General features: G+C 36.6%; 1 protein-coding gene across 2 annotated transcripts in view; it reads left to right on the plus strand.

The window, feature by feature from the left end:
- The window catches only part of PPP3CA (protein phosphatase 3 catalytic subunit alpha), a 295,701-nt gene that overhangs the window by 222,137 nt on the left and 53,845 nt on the right, over positions 1-19,719 (plus strand). For both annotated transcript variants that reach the window (XM_019926474.3, XM_073805565.1), the window contains exons 4-7: positions 5,023-5,134; positions 6,192-6,337; positions 9,187-9,326; positions 17,530-17,607. In XM_019926474.3, coding sequence (XP_019782033.1) covers positions 5,023-5,134; positions 6,192-6,337; positions 9,187-9,326; positions 17,530-17,607 — 476 coding nt within the window. The remainder of the gene's footprint in view (positions 1-5,022; positions 5,135-6,191; positions 6,338-9,186; positions 9,327-17,529; positions 17,608-19,719) is intronic.

Consider the following 19,719-nt stretch of genomic DNA (forward strand, 5'->3'; position numbering starts at 1 on the left):
CACTCTTTGTATATAATATATATATTATATTACACATTATATAATGTGTAATATAATATATATAATAACTCTTTGCATATAATATAATCTGAAGGGCAAAGCATTAAATATAAAATATTCTCTTTGCGTATCCTGTTGGTTTAAGATAAATTCTAAAATGAGAGCTCAGTTTTCCAGCGTGTACTATCCTAACAGGCTTCCTGATTCATCTCAATAATTGAGAGTTCCACTGCAGGTCTCCTCCTTTGGCTATTCTCTGGGCAAAGAGAAGCAGTTAAATTTAATTTTTATGAAATCAGCTTTGAAGAGTAGATTCAGATTTCATATAGTCTCAGCTGGGTAGTATTTACAGGCACTGGGTAGTGTGCTCTGGGCAGTACATGGAGTTCATTTTATACACTCCCTCCCCGCCTTTCCCCCCATCTTCTTTCACCAAGATTAGAAATCGTTCCCCACAAAGTTAGCCCAAATGAAACAAACAACCTTCTGAATAGTGATGAAAGAGATAATTTTGCCTGGGATAATGATTTGCCTCACACCAAATACCATCCTCTTTCTCATGATGGCATTATGCTACCTAATCTCTTTGATCAAGGCTATGTGTACATATATACTGATAGTTTTGTGTCTGTTTCTCTGAGAATGCAGGGAAAAAACTCAGAATTGCAAACAAAGGCACACACAACTGTTTCTTCTATTCACTTCCTCGGGCTCCCTTTCTAGCCATTCTGCCCTGCAAGACATTGCCTTGAGCTTAGAGAGCTGTGCCCCTGCACCAACGACTAGATCTCAGCCCAGGCCTCAAACACCTTTAAGCAGGAAGAGTAGTTGTGTTTATTAGCTGTAAGCTCATAGACTAGAACGAACCACAGCACGTCAGGCAATGTTCCATGCTTCTGCATGAGAATAACAAGCAAAGGGTACAGCAAGCAATGTTAGGTGACAGAGTGATGCCACAGACATGAGGAAGAAATTGTCTGGCTGTCTCCCTGCAGCCAGTCATCCTTATAGTGCATTGCTAGCTCCCACCGCTGCTTCTCTGTGTGCTTGTCAGACCAGGCAAATGATGTCTTAAAGGAGCAGCATTTGACATTTTTTCAGGAGTTTGGATCTTTTCCCAGCCAATGCATACCCCTCACTTTACCGTCCTGTGACTGAGAGACAGCACTTTTGATTAGAATGTTTCGCAGCATGTATAGTTATTTTAGGGAGCTGCTTGTTATATATCTGAAGCTGTGTATATGTGTTTTTTACTTCTTGCTTCCTCTTTTACATCCTTCTTTACTCCCCTGTACAGGTTTTTAAGAATACACATCATTAAGAGGCATAAATTACCAAGTAAGAACTGCACTGCTATTATCAATGAGCCAATTAAACTAATGAAGAAAATTATATCCTTAGTGCTGCTTCATTGGGGAAGCTAAATAAGAGAAAACTATGTCTGCCATAAAAAATTAAGAAAAAGATACAGGATGCTCGATCTTTCATATTGACTAAACCAAACTAATTTTAGATTGTAAATATCTGTTTAATTATTTAGAGTATGACTGGAAAGATAGTCGAGGTCCAGTTAAAAGTGATTAGTGCAATTAACTTACATCTCACCCTGCAAAAAAGCCAATGGAACTTGCCTCTCTATTTCTACTTTAACCAATTAATCCAGGGAAAATTTTATTCACATTAGCCATCTGATACCCCATGGACAAAAATAACCAATTATTTAACTAATTTTTCTTTCATTGGTCATTAAACGGGATAATTTTTTTACGTGAGACTTTTCTCTTTTAAAAGAATATCAGGTTATAATTTTGTTCAAGATCTTTAGCTCTCCAGAATGTTAGAGCTTTAGATGGCAAAATAGTTACCAGCAGGACAGTGTTGTGCTTGGCAGTGCTCTCCCACCAGATGTTGAGGGTGAAGCTCGCAGGGCTCCACTCTCCAGTCCACCCTTGCCCTGTCATTTACCATGCCACTTCTTCCATATTGGCTGCATTTGTGGTTTTATTCAGTGTTTGGGAAGATATTTTATTCTTGCCACAGGGGAGAGGGAAATAAAATGTGGAAAGCGGATTCTTATTTTTAGGGTACTCGAGCCAAGAATTTGGAAATTGAGTTTTCTTTTCTCTAGTCTTGTCTTTTTACTTTTCTTTCCTCCTCCCTCCCTTCCTTTTTCTCTGTCATCTCTCTCTCTCTCTCTCTCTCTCTCTCTCTCTTTCTCTCTCTCCCCCAATCTCTCTACTTCCCCCTCCTTTCTGACTGCCTTCCTTCTCATTTACAGGAAAGAGGCTCATGTTTCTTAAACTCCTGCTACATGCAGGGTGCTTTACATCCATTACATAATAAGGGACATGAAATGTGTACTGAATCATTTAAAAGGTAAATAGGTATGATAAGGATACCACAGAACCTTTGAGGTTTCAGTTATGAAAGAGCTATAGTAATCAAGACTAGAGGTGATAAAGCCATGTGCTAATGTCAAGACAGGATCTTTAACAGATGGCATAAAAAGAAAATATGGGCCCTAGAATGTGATTCCTCTAGTAGTATTTGAGTGGGGTTAAAAAATTGCATTTTAGATTTTTGTTGGAGAGATTATAGCTTTGCTTTAAAATAAATTGTTACAGGCAAAACTAATCTAAAGAGTTCGGAATTGTGGTAACATTTTCCAAAGGACATTGATTTGGGAGGGGGCACAAGGGAGCCATCTGGGTGCTGAAATGTAACTGAATCTGGGCAGCGGTTTCATGGGAATATACATATGCAAAAATTCATTGACCAGTACCTTTAAGATAGATACATTTCACTGGATATAAGTTATACATTAGTGAAAACAAGAAACAAAGAAAACCTTTAAAAAAAGTAACTACAGAGTAGCCAAAACACATATTCTCTCCCACAATGTATGCATTAAATACAACACATTAAATACAATATAATTTTTAAAAGACTTCCCATACCCATCCCATTCCTATTCCAAATCAAACATCCAATGTTAACAACCTATTTGGAAAGATATTTTTATATAATTTAATTTATATTTTAAATTTATAATTTTAAATTATTTATAATATAATATATAAACAAAACATACATACGATAAAATCTTATAAATTGAGAATAGTTCTCTCATTGACATTAATAACAGTGTATAGATATCATCTCTGAAGTGTGAGACAAGCTTGATAATACACACTCCTTTTACTAGAACATTGTAAGTGCACCTCTAAACCTGACACACAGCAATCAGAGACTCATTGAGCCACGTACACGTATCAACAGATCATAATCCTTCAATACAGGCCAGTTGGTCAACTTCTCAGAAATAGTACTATCATCTTTCACATGAACTTTAGGTAATAACTATAAGCAGAAAATGGTAATTATAAAATTAACTAATGTAACATATATATGTAAAATTTGATATCAGCTAATTATTTTTTTTTATTCAATCATAATTACAGTGAGGGGCAGTATCTTGCTTGAACAACTCAGTAATACATATTTTTTCTGATAATTAGTATTTTCTTCAAAACTTGGACTATATATTCAAACATTTACTTCCACTCATTTAATAAATTATCACATGAGCTGACAGAGATGATTATTGTTCACAGGTAGCACCACAAATGAGTTGCCAGTAGCTTTTCCCTGTGGAGATTATCCGGCATACCTACTATATGTTGGAAAACTCATTATTAAAATGTAAATATTGTTTCAGTTTTGGTTTAAGATTTCAGTAACCAGAATCAGACTTTTGCCTCAATATTTTTCTGGTTCTCTAACGTCTTAACTTTCAGAATAAAGTTCATGAGGATAGAAAAGCATACTTGTTTTCAGTGTGCTGTTCTCTTCCCTGTGGATTTTTAATGAATGCTATTTGAGGATAATGAAATTGATGTTAATACTTGAGTATCCCAGTTATCTTAATTCACACTCCAGGAAGACTGTTTCGGTGTCGGTTGATTCCAAGCCTGGTGAATTTATACTTGGCCCTCATTTTTATGCCAACTGTAATACCCAAGTAATTAATTTGAGAGTTTTAAGGTATATGAAATGTTTCCCCTAGCTATCAGCAGCATATGTGGTGAGAGTCCCTGGCCTTCAGTTTATTTACAATTACGTATAAAACAAAAAGCTCAAGGCTTTACCAAAGGCACTGAAATGAGAGACAAGATAATGGGAGAGAAGAGTAGTGAAGGAGAGAGCATAATGGAAAATAGATACAGGGACTTTCCTGCTGGCGCAGTGGTTAAGAATCCGCCTGCTAATGCAGGGGATACGGGTTCGAGCCATGGTCCGGAAAGATCCCACATGCCGCGGAGCAACTAAGCCCGTGTGTCACAACTACTGAGCCCACGCATCTAGAGCCCGTGCTCCGCAACAAGAGAAGCCACCGCAATGAGAAGCACGTGCACCACAACGAAGAGTAGCCCCCACTTGTCGCAACTAGAGAAAGCCCACGCAGCACTGAAGACGCAAAGCAGCCAAAAATAAAAAAATATAAAATAAATAAATTAAAAAAAAAAAAGAAAATAGTTACAATCCAAGTCAGCCTGAGCTTGTCAATGTTTGCTTCTAAATTTTGTGGTGCCTTTCCTTTCTAATTCTCCCATTTCTTTTACCTAATTTGTACAAAATAATTACCTTTATAAAGAAAAGTGACTTTATTTTATTTATTAATTGTCACGTTTCTTCTCATACTTTGACACAGTATATTTTCATTTTTAGTATATTTTCATTCGGGCTTTTCCCAATAAACTCTATGCAGTCCATTGTTTTCGTGTGGTGTCTAGATCTCCAGTGCAATGTTTATACTTTAGTACAGATGAATCTTGGCTCTGTACCAAAGTAATGTTTTCTGTTTGATCTTCAATATCTTCCGTAAAAAAGACTTAGCCTTTTGGGGACTTTTGGTCACAGTAGTGCATTTGGTTCATGTCTTCCTGATATGTCAGCCAAGGTATGTGGAAGTATAATGGAAAATATTTATTTTTATATTATTCTTTTTTTTTTTTTCCTCAGTGTGTGCTGTATTTGTGGGCTTTGAAAATTCTTTACCCCAAAACACTGTTTTTACTTCGTGGAAATCATGAATGTAGACATCTAACAGAGTATTTCACATTTAAACAAGAATGTAAGTATACTTCAGGCTTCTTCATTTAACATCGTATGTGCTAAATAGTGATTTTAATCCATACAAAGAGCGTATTACAATATGATCCCTTGCTTAAAAGTCAAAAATTCAAAAACTGATACTATATTATGTCATTCCATTTTACTTTCTGAGCATGGTCAATTAAGAGAATTCAGAATTTCTTTTTAAATTATAGTTTTTTTAAAGTGATATAAAAATTCAAATTAATGTTTGATGTGATTTAGCCTAAGCAACAAGTGATGAAATTATTTTTTTAAATAGCCAGAATACTGCTGTTCAGGATAATCCTACTCTTTAATCTCAAATCACTCAGTAAAAACAAATGGAGGGCAGATTCCACATTGAGCCTCTCTTTCTGGACCCAGTAGATTTACCAGCCTTGAGTGGATTTTACAAAATTAAAGACGACTTCTTCCTTTAGAAATAAATACTAAGAGTGAGGAGTACTTCATATAAATTTCACTTTCCTCTTCTCTTCATTTTCCTCATTGTCCTTGGAAGTTTAAATTTCTCTTTGTCATTTAGTCCTATTTCAATGGAGCATAGAGACTTCTCTCCAAACATTAGATATAAGTCAATAAAGGAAAAGTAATGTGCAGTGATTTAGAAACAACTTTGGAAACTTTCTTGCAATCTGCTTTTCTACAAGAACATTCAGGAGAATCAGCCAGTTTTGTGTCCTCTTCTGTTGGTCTCCTAGTTGCTGTGTTTTTGTTTTTTGTTTTTTTTTTTAATACACATCTGCAGGTACCTAGCAGGGATATATGTATACAAAAGTTCTCACCTCTGTTACACAAAAAGTAACTAAAAACTGTCAAATATGGAAGGACAACAAAAATAAAAAATAGTAGATATAAAGATTAATATATAACTTTAAAAAGTCTTCTTTAATCACATTTGGAACTTTGCATGTGTAGTTATATGCTAATATGATTCCGGCAAGAAAACATTTTTTAAAAAAAACCTATTTTTATGAACCAAATCCTACCTGTGAAATCATAAGAGTAAGTAGTTGGTTTTTAATCATATGTTAAAGGTAAAATAAAGTATTCAGAACGCGTATATGATGCCTGCATGGATGCCTTTGACTGCCTGCCCCTGGCTGCCCTGATGAACCAACAGTTCCTATGTGTACACGGCGGTTTGTCTCCAGAGATTAACACCTTAGATGATATCAGAAAAGTAAGTTCTGTTATTTTCCAAGTCTACCATTTGGTGTCTTTCAGTAATAAATGCAAGGCATTAATTTCCCTGCCTTTATCACTAACTTGATACTTCTGAATGAAAATGATTTAAACTGGTCATGAATCTCTCTTTTTTTTTTTATCTAGAAAGAAACATATATTTATACTTGGAAGAGTTTTCATCTCAAAAACCTCAAGTTTCATTTTACCATGTGATGTGTCATTAGAAATACTAAATATCTGATCACTAAAATATATATATACATATATATATGTGTATATATATATATATATGCCTTTTCATTTCCCCTTGGCTTGTTTCAAACAATGTGTTGTATATTCGTGGTATATTACAGTTAAAAGATGTTGCTTTCCTCTTGGGAAAATATCACAACTTGACCTTTAAAATGTGTCCATATTGGCATTTTTTTTAAATCTAACCATTTTCACGGCTTAAAATTTTAAAGTAACAACCTAACAAAGGCTATGATGCTATTTTATTGATTGTACTGAGTGGCAAGGTGAAAAGCAGTTGATTTTTTTAAAGAGGTATTTTTCTACTTAATTTAACATTAGATCTTACTGTTGTTTTGGCCAGCAAAAAGATGAGTTAGATTGAATGTGGGAATATCTCTTTCATGAGAAAATGTAGTATAGGATAGTTTTATGTAGTGGAAGAGACAGTCTTTTATTTCTTTGATTATGCTCAATATTCTTTTAAAATTTCTTTGGTTTTTAAAGAAAAACTATATTTAAGTAAGTAAAACAGTCAAATTCTATCTGAATACTCTATCATTAAGGTCCAAGTCTTCAAATGTAAAAATAATATTGTATTTACTTTCCTGTTAGAAAGGAAATTCATGGTTTTTATTTTTTAAATTAAACAAAAATACATTAAATAAACCTTTGTTTCCTGCTCTGTGTGTTTGTGTCCTTTTTTATAAGACACCATTACACGTCTGCTTCTGGTGTTCTGTAGCACACAGAGGATTGATATTTGCTCTATATTTCAAGTTCTGTAGAGATAGGACACTGAAGTGTAGTCATGGAGCTCAAGTATAGAGTGGTTCACTTTCTGCATGAATGTAACCACTTTATTCTTCTAGAGTCTGATGGACTCCTGAAATCAGTAACTAAACTTGTTATCATAAATTATGTAGATTTTTAAAATATGCTCTGCTATCCCTAGGACTTTGTTTCTGGCATGTTTCAGATATTATGTTCAATTTTTGTATTTGTCATTACACTTTGGACTGAGCCATAAAGTGATTTTTATGTTTGCGTTTACCATATGCCAGTTAGAGTTTCTACCACACTTACTTTAATTAACTTCAGAGTTGTTTATTTTCACAGTAGATGGTATTAATTTCAGAATGCATTTTATAACTTTTCCGGAATAAATTCTATATTCTGGTTGCCTTACCAGAGTTCTAGCTGGGAATTCACATTAATCAGGAAGTCTCCCCTCCTCTACTGTTCTATCCCGAATAATCAGTTCTTGCTTCTCAGAAAGAAATTCTGTATTTTTATGGACAAGCATTATTTTTCTTGTATGAATTGTTCCAGAAGCATAAATTATTTAAATTATCTTAAGTCTAAGTTTGCAATGAATATTTTACGTATAGTATAATGGTTGAAATATAGAGGGTCTTGTCTTACTGAAGTTTTTCATTGGATGTTGAAAAAGTGAAATACTGCTTCGTTCTTTTTAGATATTAGTAAAAAATGGTGTGTAGCAAAACCATTATTTACATCGCCTTTTATGTCTCAGAAAAAGAGAGAATTTGATAGGCTGTCAGCCTTATATATTCACCTGTCCCTATGGGGTTTTTTAAAATATTAAAGTATTGAAAATGGAGAATATTGGTTCTTAATGGGTTTTCAAAGCTGTTTTAGGCTTTTTTTCAAGAGACTCCATAATATCTGCTAACTTCACCCAAGATCCTTTAATTGTAGTCAAATCAGGATAAACTATAAGAAGGTGACTGTTATAAAATTGTTGGTGAAGTGTCATTTCCAGTTATTGTATTGCTCATAGCTTCTAAATGTACCATTTTAAATTGAAATATGACTTTGCTAAACATTTATAGCTGGAAAATTGGAAAATGGATTTCATATGAGGACTTAAGGTAAAACTATAGCGCTTAGAACTGTGAGCTGAAGAATGACCAGCTAAATTGGAGTTCATTTTACTGCTTACTGTTAAGATGGTTTGTACCCAGTAAAATGACTCCAATCATCTTGGACTTTAGAAACTTAGATATCCCCTAATGAGTGAATATCCGAAATGTCATATAGCAAGTAACTACTCTTAAAATGAAAGCCATCTGTTCTCAAAATTATATCGTTGAATATAAACACTGTAAATCGTTCCCCATTCTGAATTCTAAATCACAGTTTAATGGAGGCAGTAATAGAAATTTCCCCAAAGGTAAAAAACAAAAGCTTCTCCTCAAGAAATGAAACACAGTTAGAGTCACATCAATTGGTAATAACTAAAACACTAGGCTGGATAAAATAAAAAGGAGAGAAAGACGGAGAGGAAACCAGGAGAAAGAATAAACAGAGTAAAGGGTAGGAATTAAAGAGGCAAGAGGGAAGCAAAGGGTGAGCTGAAGGCAGATAATAAATGAGTGTCAGGAGGAAGAAGGAAGGAAAGTTCGAGAAAGGTGAAGAGTAGAAGAGTGGGGAGGAAGGAGCACGGGTCAGGAGGGAGGTAGGGGGCAGTTCACGCTACGCTGTGGCTGGGGAGCAAACGTGGGTACTGAAAAATGCTGGTCTCTTCTATTTCTGAATTCCAACTTTCCAAAGATTAGTATTTTGTTCTCTGTCTTCTATTTTTCTTAGTTAGACCGATTCAAAGAACCACCCGCTTATGGACCTATGTGTGATATCCTGTGGTCAGACCCCCTGGAGGATTTTGGAAATGAGAAGACTCAGGAACATTTCACTCACAACACAGTCAGGGGGTGTTCATACTTCTACAGGTGAGGACGGAGAGCTCCAGCTTGCCTCTTGGAGCATGTGACATTCGTTAACTGTTGTTATTCATCAGTCCATGTATTTGATTTAGTTATTATGTGCATGTAACGTTTCTAGGAAGCAAGTACAAATGAAAGGTTCACTTTGATAGCCTGGTTCAAATGGGTTCTTAGCCCTTGGAGAATAAAAATATAAATAAGTAAGTAGATAGAGAAATAAATGAATGTATCTATATAGACATATAGATATAATATCTGTGAAGAATAGAAAAGGCATAAAAGCGGCAAGTGGCTTCAGCATGACAAAGCAGCAGAAGAAGGTAGTAGAGTTTAGTAGGAGATTCGTTCTGTTTCAGGAACTGTAGGGAAAAAATCCAGTGCCAGCCTTGATTTTCTTTTTTCTTCATTCAATTATGTCATCACTTAAAATTATTTTTACCAGTTTTCCTAACTTAAGTGAGAAAAGGAATGTCAAATTGATCAATTAAATTATTTTCAAGTTATTCTTAAATTTTCTTAAGTTCATTGGACTTCCTGAATAAATTAAAATTAGCAGCAACCCAGTGTATAGGTGCCGTAGTAAATTTATTCTTAGCACTTTGACAAGCCATGTGGACAAAAATTTTATAGTAATGTTTCTATTTGCAAATGTATGGAGATTTGGAAACATTACCACCCCCAATAACATTTCAGAGCACTTCAGGAAGAAATCAACACCGCAGTTGGGTTTTTGCATATCCTCACGATTTCCCTGACATCTTAGTTACCTCAATTTTAGCCTACTGCATTTTATTACCCCCAGTTGCACTAGGTTCCCTTATCAGACATATAGTTTGATGTGAAAGTGGCCAGAATGAAAGTGCAAAAGAGATTATGGAGAAGTTGAGAATTTAAGTTCTAGAATACATAGTCTTTTTTAAAAAAAAAAACTGAAAAATCATACCTGATATTCACTGAAGTTTACACTCAATTCCTGCCCTGGCAGCCAAGCTAATGACCAGGCTGGAAGAACTCTGTAAAATGCATCCAACCACCTATCTTTCGTCTCTAGAGTAAGCAGATATCATCCTTCTGCATAACATTGATCAGAGTTTATTCTGGAACATTTTGGTGGAAAATTTTGTTCCATACATTGTTTCCCTTATGGGGGAAAAAGTTTCCTTTTCTTTATCTGTTGATGTGATTGAGAAATTGAAGCTTGCGAACAGAAAGTCTTGTACACTATAAAGCATCATTCAAAGAATGGTTTTTGTTTTAAATATTAAGAAAGAGGTTTGTCCCAAGCTTTTTTATCAGAAAGTTTATAATTCATTTCTATGTTTTGGAAATTTTGGCTAAAATTAAGAGTCATGGTATAGTATTTCTGAAAAACCTAAGGTTTCTTTTCAGTAATTAGTTAATTGGAGAGTAGTCTTTTATTAAAGACATTCCAACTTTTAGTGAAAAGTTGTATTGTTGAAATATATCAAAGCCAAGTGTTCAGTTTTTCAAATCTGGTGTCAAATCCCTAATTATACCAGGAATGTTTAAATTACTTATTTGATACCACTGAGTTGTGCTTCAATAATACAATATCAAATAAAATATAAACCTCTTGATTTCGATATTAAGCCATATTGCATTAATCTTTAATTCATAGTATAACATTCCTCTATTAGTTTTCTGAGTCAGCTGTTCAAATATATTCTAAATAAAGTCCTGTACTGAACTTATATAAAGTTATGGTATTTTTTTGTTTTGTGAATATAGACACAGATGTGTTTACGTCAGACATAAAGTCCATCAACTAGATAATGGGAGGATTATGCGTGTTTTCACAATTTTCTTCTCACCAAAATTATTATTTAACTCCTCTCCTTAGAGGTTCTTAAGAGATAATGATCGCTAGCCATGAGAAATGCTGACTGTCAACATCTACAGCCTATGCACTCTGAGAAATGGCAGAACAGTGTGGATTGTTTTATCTGAAGAGAAAAACGACTCACACATTCTCCTAGAGCTTTTTGATTGTTTTGTCTTTAGTGTCATCTTGAAGGTGTCAAGCCACCTCTGTGGTCATGGTTTATAAAGCTGATCTAGAGGGGCACAAAGGAACAATACAATTGGTAAAAGAACTTGGTGACAATTACCTGTTTGAGTTATTGGCAGTTAGTTTGATCCACAACTCCCAGTTTTATTTCACATGTGTCTGTAGAGTTTGCATATTTAAATTGCTATGCCACCCTATCCATGATCTAATGTATTATCTGGACCATGATTTAAATAAAATGAAGTTATATGGGCTTCCCTGGTGGCGCAGTGGTTGAGAGTCCGCCTGCCGATGCAGGGGACACGGGTTCGTGCCCTGGTCCAGGAAGATCCCACATGCCACGGAGCGGCTGGGCCCGTGAGCCATGGCTGCTGAGCCTGCGCGTCCGGAGCCTGTGCTTCGCAATGGGAGAGGCCACAGCAGTGAGAGGCCCGTGTACCGCAAAAAAAAAAAAAAGAAGTTATACAGATAGATGCATCTGTAAGAATTTGCCAGTGCTGCTCATGAGTTATAGAAGACAGTCCATGTAGCAGAGAGGAAGGAATCCATAAGAACTCTGCTTTTGCCCCAGTGCTACCATCATCTTTAGAACCTTAGACCAGAGTTTGCATACTCAGTGCCTATAATGTTCAAGTAACTAAGATGCTGGAAGCAGCCACGCACTAGAGTATAAAAGTTCGTGAGGATTGTGACAAATCAGAGGTAAAATTTCATTTTCATGGAGACCAAATGAAGCCGTCAGCCAGGTTTGGTGCTTTGGGTGGTTTACCTTGGAGGCATCCTGTAAGCTGTGTGTTCTAGGTGTAGCTTGCTTCAGAAGAAGTGAGTTAAACCAGCCATTTTAAAGTTCCTCTGTATGCTGAGATTTGAAGAATATCTTGACGGTCACTTAAAACATGTTTTTGAAGCTACAAATGGCAGCTCACTCAAATCACTACTGGTCTCTTAATCACAGATCAACAGCCTTTCTTCTGTTCACAAGCAACCCAAATTCTCTTCTACAGTTGACACTCTTGTCCACCCCTTCCACCTTGAAATGCTCTGGTTCCTCCTTTTCCGCATATCCTGATTCTCCTCTGACTTATCAGGCAGATCCCTGACTCTTCTCCTGCCTCTTTCTTTGTCTTCCTCCTGCTCTTGACATTTTTCTTCACACTGTTCCCAGGAACCTCATCTATTCCCTTAGCTTCACTGTAAACTTTGAACTCTGTGGTTAGATTACCAGATCTATGTCTGGTCCCTTTGTCTCTTTATCTCTCCTGAGCTCGAATTCTCTATGCCTAGTTTTCTGCTGGAATTTTTATCTTAAATGTTCCGTTGTCACCTTATCCTGGACTCACCTTGCCTGAAAAGGTTTATTATTTACCTTCCCACTTGCTTAATTCCCACTGGAGATTTCTCCTGGTTTTTCTGTTTCTATTAACAGTTCATTTTCCCAGTCACACAGACTAGCAAATACCTTTGCTTTTTCTTCTTGTGCTGAAATCACCACCAACCAGTCATCATGTCTTATTGACCCTTTCTTTAAAATATAACCAGCATCTAGACCATCCTGCCTTCCCTCCCTCCCACTCTGAGTTCAAGACCTTCAATTTTAGCCTGTCGAAATCACACCTGATTTCACAGCACCTTCCTGTCCCCTCCCCTCAATTCACACTGTTCCATTCATGGGTAACCTTTTGAGAATTCATTCATTCATTCAATTATTTAACAAATATTAGCTGAGCACCTACTATATATGCCTTCCATAAGGTTTTATCGGTAAAGTCCCCGCCTTTGAGTGAATGACAGTCTAGTGGCAGAGACCAATAAATAGAAACTGATAAATTGCAAGGTGAGTAGTTCTGTGATAAATGTGGAGGTTATCTCTCTCTCACACACAGACAAGGATGAATGGGGTTTAAGGGACTACTCATGGTGGAAATGTTATTAGACCTAAGTGTTAAAGGATGAGTAGAACATATCCAACCAGAATCAGTGGGGGAGGCTCTTGAAGACAGGGAAGTGGTGAAAAATATGAGGAAGATAAAAACTCTGGGAATTCTAGAAAGATGACTACCCAAATGGTCTCACTTTACCCCCAATCCCAAATTACAGGTAGTAGCTTTGGTATACACTAAAGCGGAACCTTCATATAACTAAGCTATTCTACTCCTATTTTTATATCCACTAGAACTGTGTACACATGTGTGCCAAAAGACATATACAAGATTGTTCATAGCAGCAGTATTCATAATAGCCAAGAAATGGAAACAACCCAAATGTCTGTTTAGTAGAATGAATAATAAACTGTAGTATATTTATGCAGCTATATACAGCAAGTGAGAATGAGAAAAACTGCACAGAACAACATGGATGAATGTCACAAGTATAATGATGAGTGGAAGAAACCAGATACTAAAGAGTGCGTACTGGGTGATTTCATTGAAATAAGAGTACAGCATTAGAGAAACCAAGTCTATAAGGTTAAAAGCCAGGATGGTGGTTACCCTTAGTGAGGAGGTGGTGGTGACTCGAAGGACATATGAGGAGTTCAGGTAATGTTCGTTGTCTTGATCTTAGTGCTAGTTACAAGGGTGTCCACTTGTAATCGTCTGATTGGTGCAACTTTCTGTAAAGATGTTATACTTCAGTAAAAAGTTTGCCTTAAATAAAAATTGCTCACTGCTCCTGAGGCAGCTGGCAGCTGAGGACTTGAGCTCTGGTGAAGTTCTGGCAGGAAGGGCTGGAGCCCTTCCAAACTTGATCCCTAGTGGGCAAAATGAAATTAGTTTGGAGAACCTGGGGCAAAGAAAACAACACAGCAAGTCCTAGGAAAAGATAGGCCTGACAGCATCCGGGCAGTGCCAGGACACCCCAGGGCTAAGAACCCATTGCTAGGCCCCAAGAAGCAGAGGAGGAGCTGGGAAGGGGGGCGAGTCCTCCATACTACCAGGCTGAGAGTGGGTGAGGCACCAAGGAGGCGGGTGGAGGCTTTCTCTTGGTCCACTGGCAAGGGATTGCAGGCTGCCTGCCTCTGCTTCGCCGGAGGCAATGAGGGAAGGAAACCCTTTGCATCTCGCACCTGTATAACTGCCCCTGTTGAGGCTCCTCCAACAGTTGTGTGTGAGCTTCAGTAAGCTGACAAATTGCTGCTGAGCATTTAGGATATGAAGGCAAATACAACAGTGTCTGTCTCTTAAGGCATTCGCTATTGCTGGAGAGCAGATGTATAAACATAAATTACACTACAGTGTGACAAGCGATGTATTAGATTCATATGTTATGGGAACATAGTGGATGTAGCAATTTTATGCACCTCAGGGTGAGGTAGGTTTGAAGGGAAGGGTTCACAAATGATAATTTAGCTAAGGCTTCGCAGAAGAGTGGGCCTTTGCAGAGGAACAAACAAACTCAGGGAAAGTATATGCAAAGGCATAGAAGCATAAAAAGGCATTTTAATAATGCCTGCTGGCTATTATCATGGTTAAAGCATCTGAAATCTACAAGATTTATTTCAAGGTCTAAAATAGAGTTTAATATAGCAAGAAACAAAAATAATAAGAGAAGCAATAGAATGAGTCTAATAATAGCTGTTCGCGCTAATGCCCAGCCACTTTTTCTATCATTTCTCACATTTTTGTCTTTTCTACTTTCTTTACCTTTGTTCATGCTCAGTCTCCTCCCTATTCCTTTCCTTCCTTCGGCGGAATTTAACCCCTTGCCTGTCTGCTAATCCCCATAAGTTATTGCCTCTAAGGTCTAACACAAGTCACAACTAACAAATGGAACAGCTACTGCTGGAATCTGGGGTTGCTGACTCACGTTCTGTGGCGCATTCTTACCTCCACACTGTGGTAGTGAGGAGACAAATAGGAGTGGCTGAATGTCTACTGCCATGGGCCAGGCACTGGGCTAGGACATCTACATATATTGCTACTTCATTTAATCTTCCTCTCAATTCTATGAAATAAATAATACTGTCTGCATTTTTGCAAATGGGGTAATTCAGGCTCAAAGAAGTGGAATAAGAACCCAAATCTAAGGATCCTTACTATTCCATGGAAATTTCCACCTCCCTTTCTACTCAGAGAAGGTGCATTTTCTAGTGCTTAAGGAATAATCATATTCCAATAGGAAAAAACCCCAACATTTTCAAAGACTACAATAGCTTCTTTCCCAAATACAGCAACGCATGCTGGTAAATGAATATCACAAAGCTGAAAGCATCACTGGCCTTCACCAATCCTTGAAGCAAGTGTCGTTAGAAGACATGTTCAGGACATAGGGTTAAAAAAAACTGTTCCAGCAGAATCACTCATACAGTTAGATTGTGCCTGACAAGGGTACCCCTGTGGAGAGGGATGAGTGGGACTGAGGTTCAGCCCGCCCTCTGCTCAGAAGGCCATGGCCCCGGCTTGAGCTGATCAGCCTGGAGGAGGAAAGGCTCTTTTTTCTTGGTGGGCTCAGAAGTGTCACCTTATTAATGAAAAGAGAAAGGAAAAAAAAAAAACTACTACAAGATAGATGTTTTTCAAAAAGATTTCCTCAGACCCACATGCTTTCTTTTTTGCTTTATAATTTCTCTACAAAGCTTTACTATTTTATCTTTAATGTAGTTTTCTTAATTAAAAAAAATATGTTTTACCTTGCTACCTAGATTATATCTTCAGGACAGAAACCATGCCTTGCACTTATCATACCACCCCTCCCTGTGTCTCATAACAAATGGAAAGAAAATCACCGATTAGTGTTTGATAAATTATTGGTGAATTAATGATTTTCCAGCTCTCCCTATGATGTTAAGGTGTTCTGAACTCTGCTTTTCCTACCATTCTACGTGTATCTTTTTTAATGCTTTTCAGCTGAACGCTTTGTGGTTTATCATCATTTCCATTAAAAAGCATAAAAATGTTGTAGAGGGTTTTTTCCTAATATTGTTCAAGAAATTATTATTTAGAAAAATGTTTGTAATTCTTAGAAAGTTCAAGTATTTGAGTATGCATGCTTTTACGTTTCTAAAAATCTTCTTCAAAATGAATTCGCTCCAAGTAATCAAGTGTTCCTCACTTAAAGCTATTAACCTAGCAAATTAACCTAGCTAGGTTAATTTTATCTTCTTCAGATTTCCATTAAATATAAGATGTATATTTCCATGGGGGAAAACTTAGCTTAAACACATAAGGGTATCAAATTTAGCATGAAGAAAATATATCAAAATTATGTTTTCATAAGACTAGGTAACTTCTTCTAAAAGGAAAAAAATAGATAAAAAAGAGCAACCAAGCCATTTGTACAAGGGAAAAAGTGACAAACATAGACAAACAACCTCTGTCTTACAGTGGTACAACAAGGCAGTAGTGTCTTTCTAAAGAAGCATTTTGAGGGCACAAGAAATGTAAGTACACTGCTTAAAGAGATAGGGAGGGAACATTTATTGAGTGCCTCCGCTACTCTGTCCCCCTTTGTCTGGGCATCTTGTAGCTAATATGTACAAGCAAATGCGCTGTTTTTGAAGACCAACCAGTGTCTCTGATATTAAGGTCTCTTTCGTTGACACACTGATCTGGAAAAGTGATATACTCACCTTTTCCCAAAGTAGAACAGAAGTCTTTGATGGCACATGTCGGCCAACTCTTGATCTAGGTACCATGTGGACACGTTTCCATGTAGACACTCTGGGTGGCCCATCTCCTCCAATTTGTGGATCATGCTCATGTTCATCAGTTAGGTGGTTTATTTATTGGGATGACCTGGGAACACTAAGAAGGGAAGGCGGCATGGATGTCTCCTCTTTCTCTCTCCCTAGCAAATTGCTAGAATATTCTCGAAGACACATGTGCGCGTGCGCGCACACACACACACACACATGCACACAAATATTCAATATACTGTGATAAATCATAATGGAAAAAAATAATGTACATATGTATGTATAACTGAATCACTTTGATGGACAGCATAAATTAACACAACATTGTAAGTCAACTATACTTCAAAAAAAAAAAAAAAAGTATAGCTATAGGTACTTTTTCTGCCACAGTGGAAAACCTGTCCTTAGAACCAAGAGGCTTGTTTCATGAATGATGTATGTTTGATTATAATTGATCCAGTCACATAAATCTGGATGTTATAGATAAATGTGCTACTCTTGATGATTTCATAACAGATACTTTTCTCTTTTCTTTTTGTCTCTGGCAGTTACCCGGCTGTATGTGAATTCTTACAGCACAATAACTTGTTATCTATACTCCGAGCCCATGAAGCGCAAGACGCAGGGTGAGCCGTTTTGTGGGTTTATGAAAACCATGCATTGCCCTTTGTCAGTCCCTCATATGCTCGGCAGTGGAGGTTCCCTTTGCCAAGCTCTCTCCCTGAAGGAATTAGACCTAAAAATTGCCTTCTGGTGACACAGATATGGCAGGGTCCTGGGGAATAAGTGGTTTGCAGAAGTGCTGTAAAGTCCCCTTTAAAGTCCTTTCGTTTTTAGCTTGAAGAGGTAGAATTTTCACCTGGCTGTCTTAAGCACTGTGAGGCCACCTCCTTTTATTTCTTTCAATTCCCGCTCTTACCGTTGTCCCATAAGTGAGTAAATTGCCCGCTACTTTTCAGTCTTGGTTGGCAATGTAGATGAGAATTACACATACGTATTTAACAGGTATTGCATGTTGTACTCTTGTTTAAAGGATATCATTCCTGATCCCAAGTTTTAAAGGGCAAAAACAAGAGACATTCAAATGATGGGGAAAATCCTATATTCTAACTAACAAATACATAACATGATTTTGTAATATCTGGTAAATTTTAAAAATGTAAACTGATTCCAAGGATTTAGAAATCTAAAAAATATCAGATATGCACTTTGATGGTACATTCAATCTACATTTGGGAGATAGGCGTAGGGAGAAATAAGCATAATTCATTCTAGGATTTGAAGTCCAATACCCTTCCCAGTACGCTCCACTGAAAGGCATTGTTTTGCCTTCAAAAGCTTAAGCTCATTCCTTCATATTCTAAGTTTTCTGAAAAGGAGGAACATTTATTTTTAAAATCTGTGCACTGAAATTGGGAATTCAGATGCCCGCATTCTGAAGTAAGCCCATACCTGTGATGATTCTGAATCAAGGCAGATCCTGTTGTTTTCAAAATTAGCTTTTTTCAAGCAATCAGTCAGCAAGTATGAACTGATCCAATATTGTGTGCTCACTGCTCTTGTAGCCAATGTTCGCAGTAACCTATTGATATACCCAGCCAATCAGGTCCTCAGATAATTTTTTTCACTTTTCAGGGCAGTGGTGTCACCATTGCTTTTTGGCTGACTGTCCCAACTGAACATGTTAAGCAGATTTATCTTAATCCCATGGTAGACCTGAAATCCATCTGCTTACTTGAAAACAGGTTAAGTGTGTCGATTAAAATCAACAAGTATATTTGTTTAAAATGAGCAGTTGACTGATTCATTGGGGAAAGTTGAGATTATGTCATCCAGATTCTTTGTTTTTATTTGCTGTCAAGTAGGCATAATCAGGCAGAGTTTATAAAGTCAAGGTACCAGGATTATCTTTTCCATTCTGATTTTTTCCATTCTGATTTTTTTCCCCCAACAAAGCTCAGTTCCATAAGCAGAATAAATATTTCTAGGACATTTCAAAAGATTTTTAAGGGGGTATTTTCTCTTGGGAAAAGTAGTATCAAAATATTTGTAAAATTATAAACTTTAAAGTCGTTATTTAATCTATCTAAAGGTACTATTTGAGGCCTGTTTAGACCCCAGCTAATTTAGGCATGATTAGTCTGCCAGAAATAACTGACGCAGAAGAACCAAGGAATGATAAAATTTTGTTTTGCACTTTAGGAATTTTTCTAAACTAATATTCCTGAAATCTGTCACATAGAAGTCGTGAGATACATTTTCACCTTGATGGAAAAGAACCAAATCTCCTGTATTTTTTGATTTGAGGACTAGAGTCCTATTTTTGTCTCAGTGAAAGAAAAGTAACTGGATTGTTAATTTATTTCCAAACATCTTGCAGAGGTTTCATTACTGATTGATTAAATATTTCCCTGCTGAGACAATAATCTTTGACCTATAGACACCAGAAGAGATTGGTAATAAATAAAATTCTAAAATAGAAACAATTTCAGCTCGTAAAACCCACAGATTTAACCAGACATTCTCTGAAAAGCAAATCACTTGGTCTAGGCAAAATGGATTTATATAACCATGACAGAATATTGTTACAAATAGAATAATCAGCCTGGTTATTAGTGGTAAAGTTTTGTATATCGCACTGCTTATTTAATCTATTTATGTTAAAAATATTGGCAAACTTCTGAAAAACATGGTAGGTACAGGTATCTGTGTACAAAAAGCAGCCTTTGTCCTCTCTA

The sequence above is a fragment of the Tursiops truncatus genome, chromosome 5 (genome assembly GCF_011762595.2).
Source record: "Tursiops truncatus isolate mTurTru1 chromosome 5, mTurTru1.mat.Y, whole genome shotgun sequence".
NCBI lineage: Eukaryota > Metazoa > Chordata > Mammalia > Artiodactyla > Delphinidae > Tursiops > Tursiops truncatus.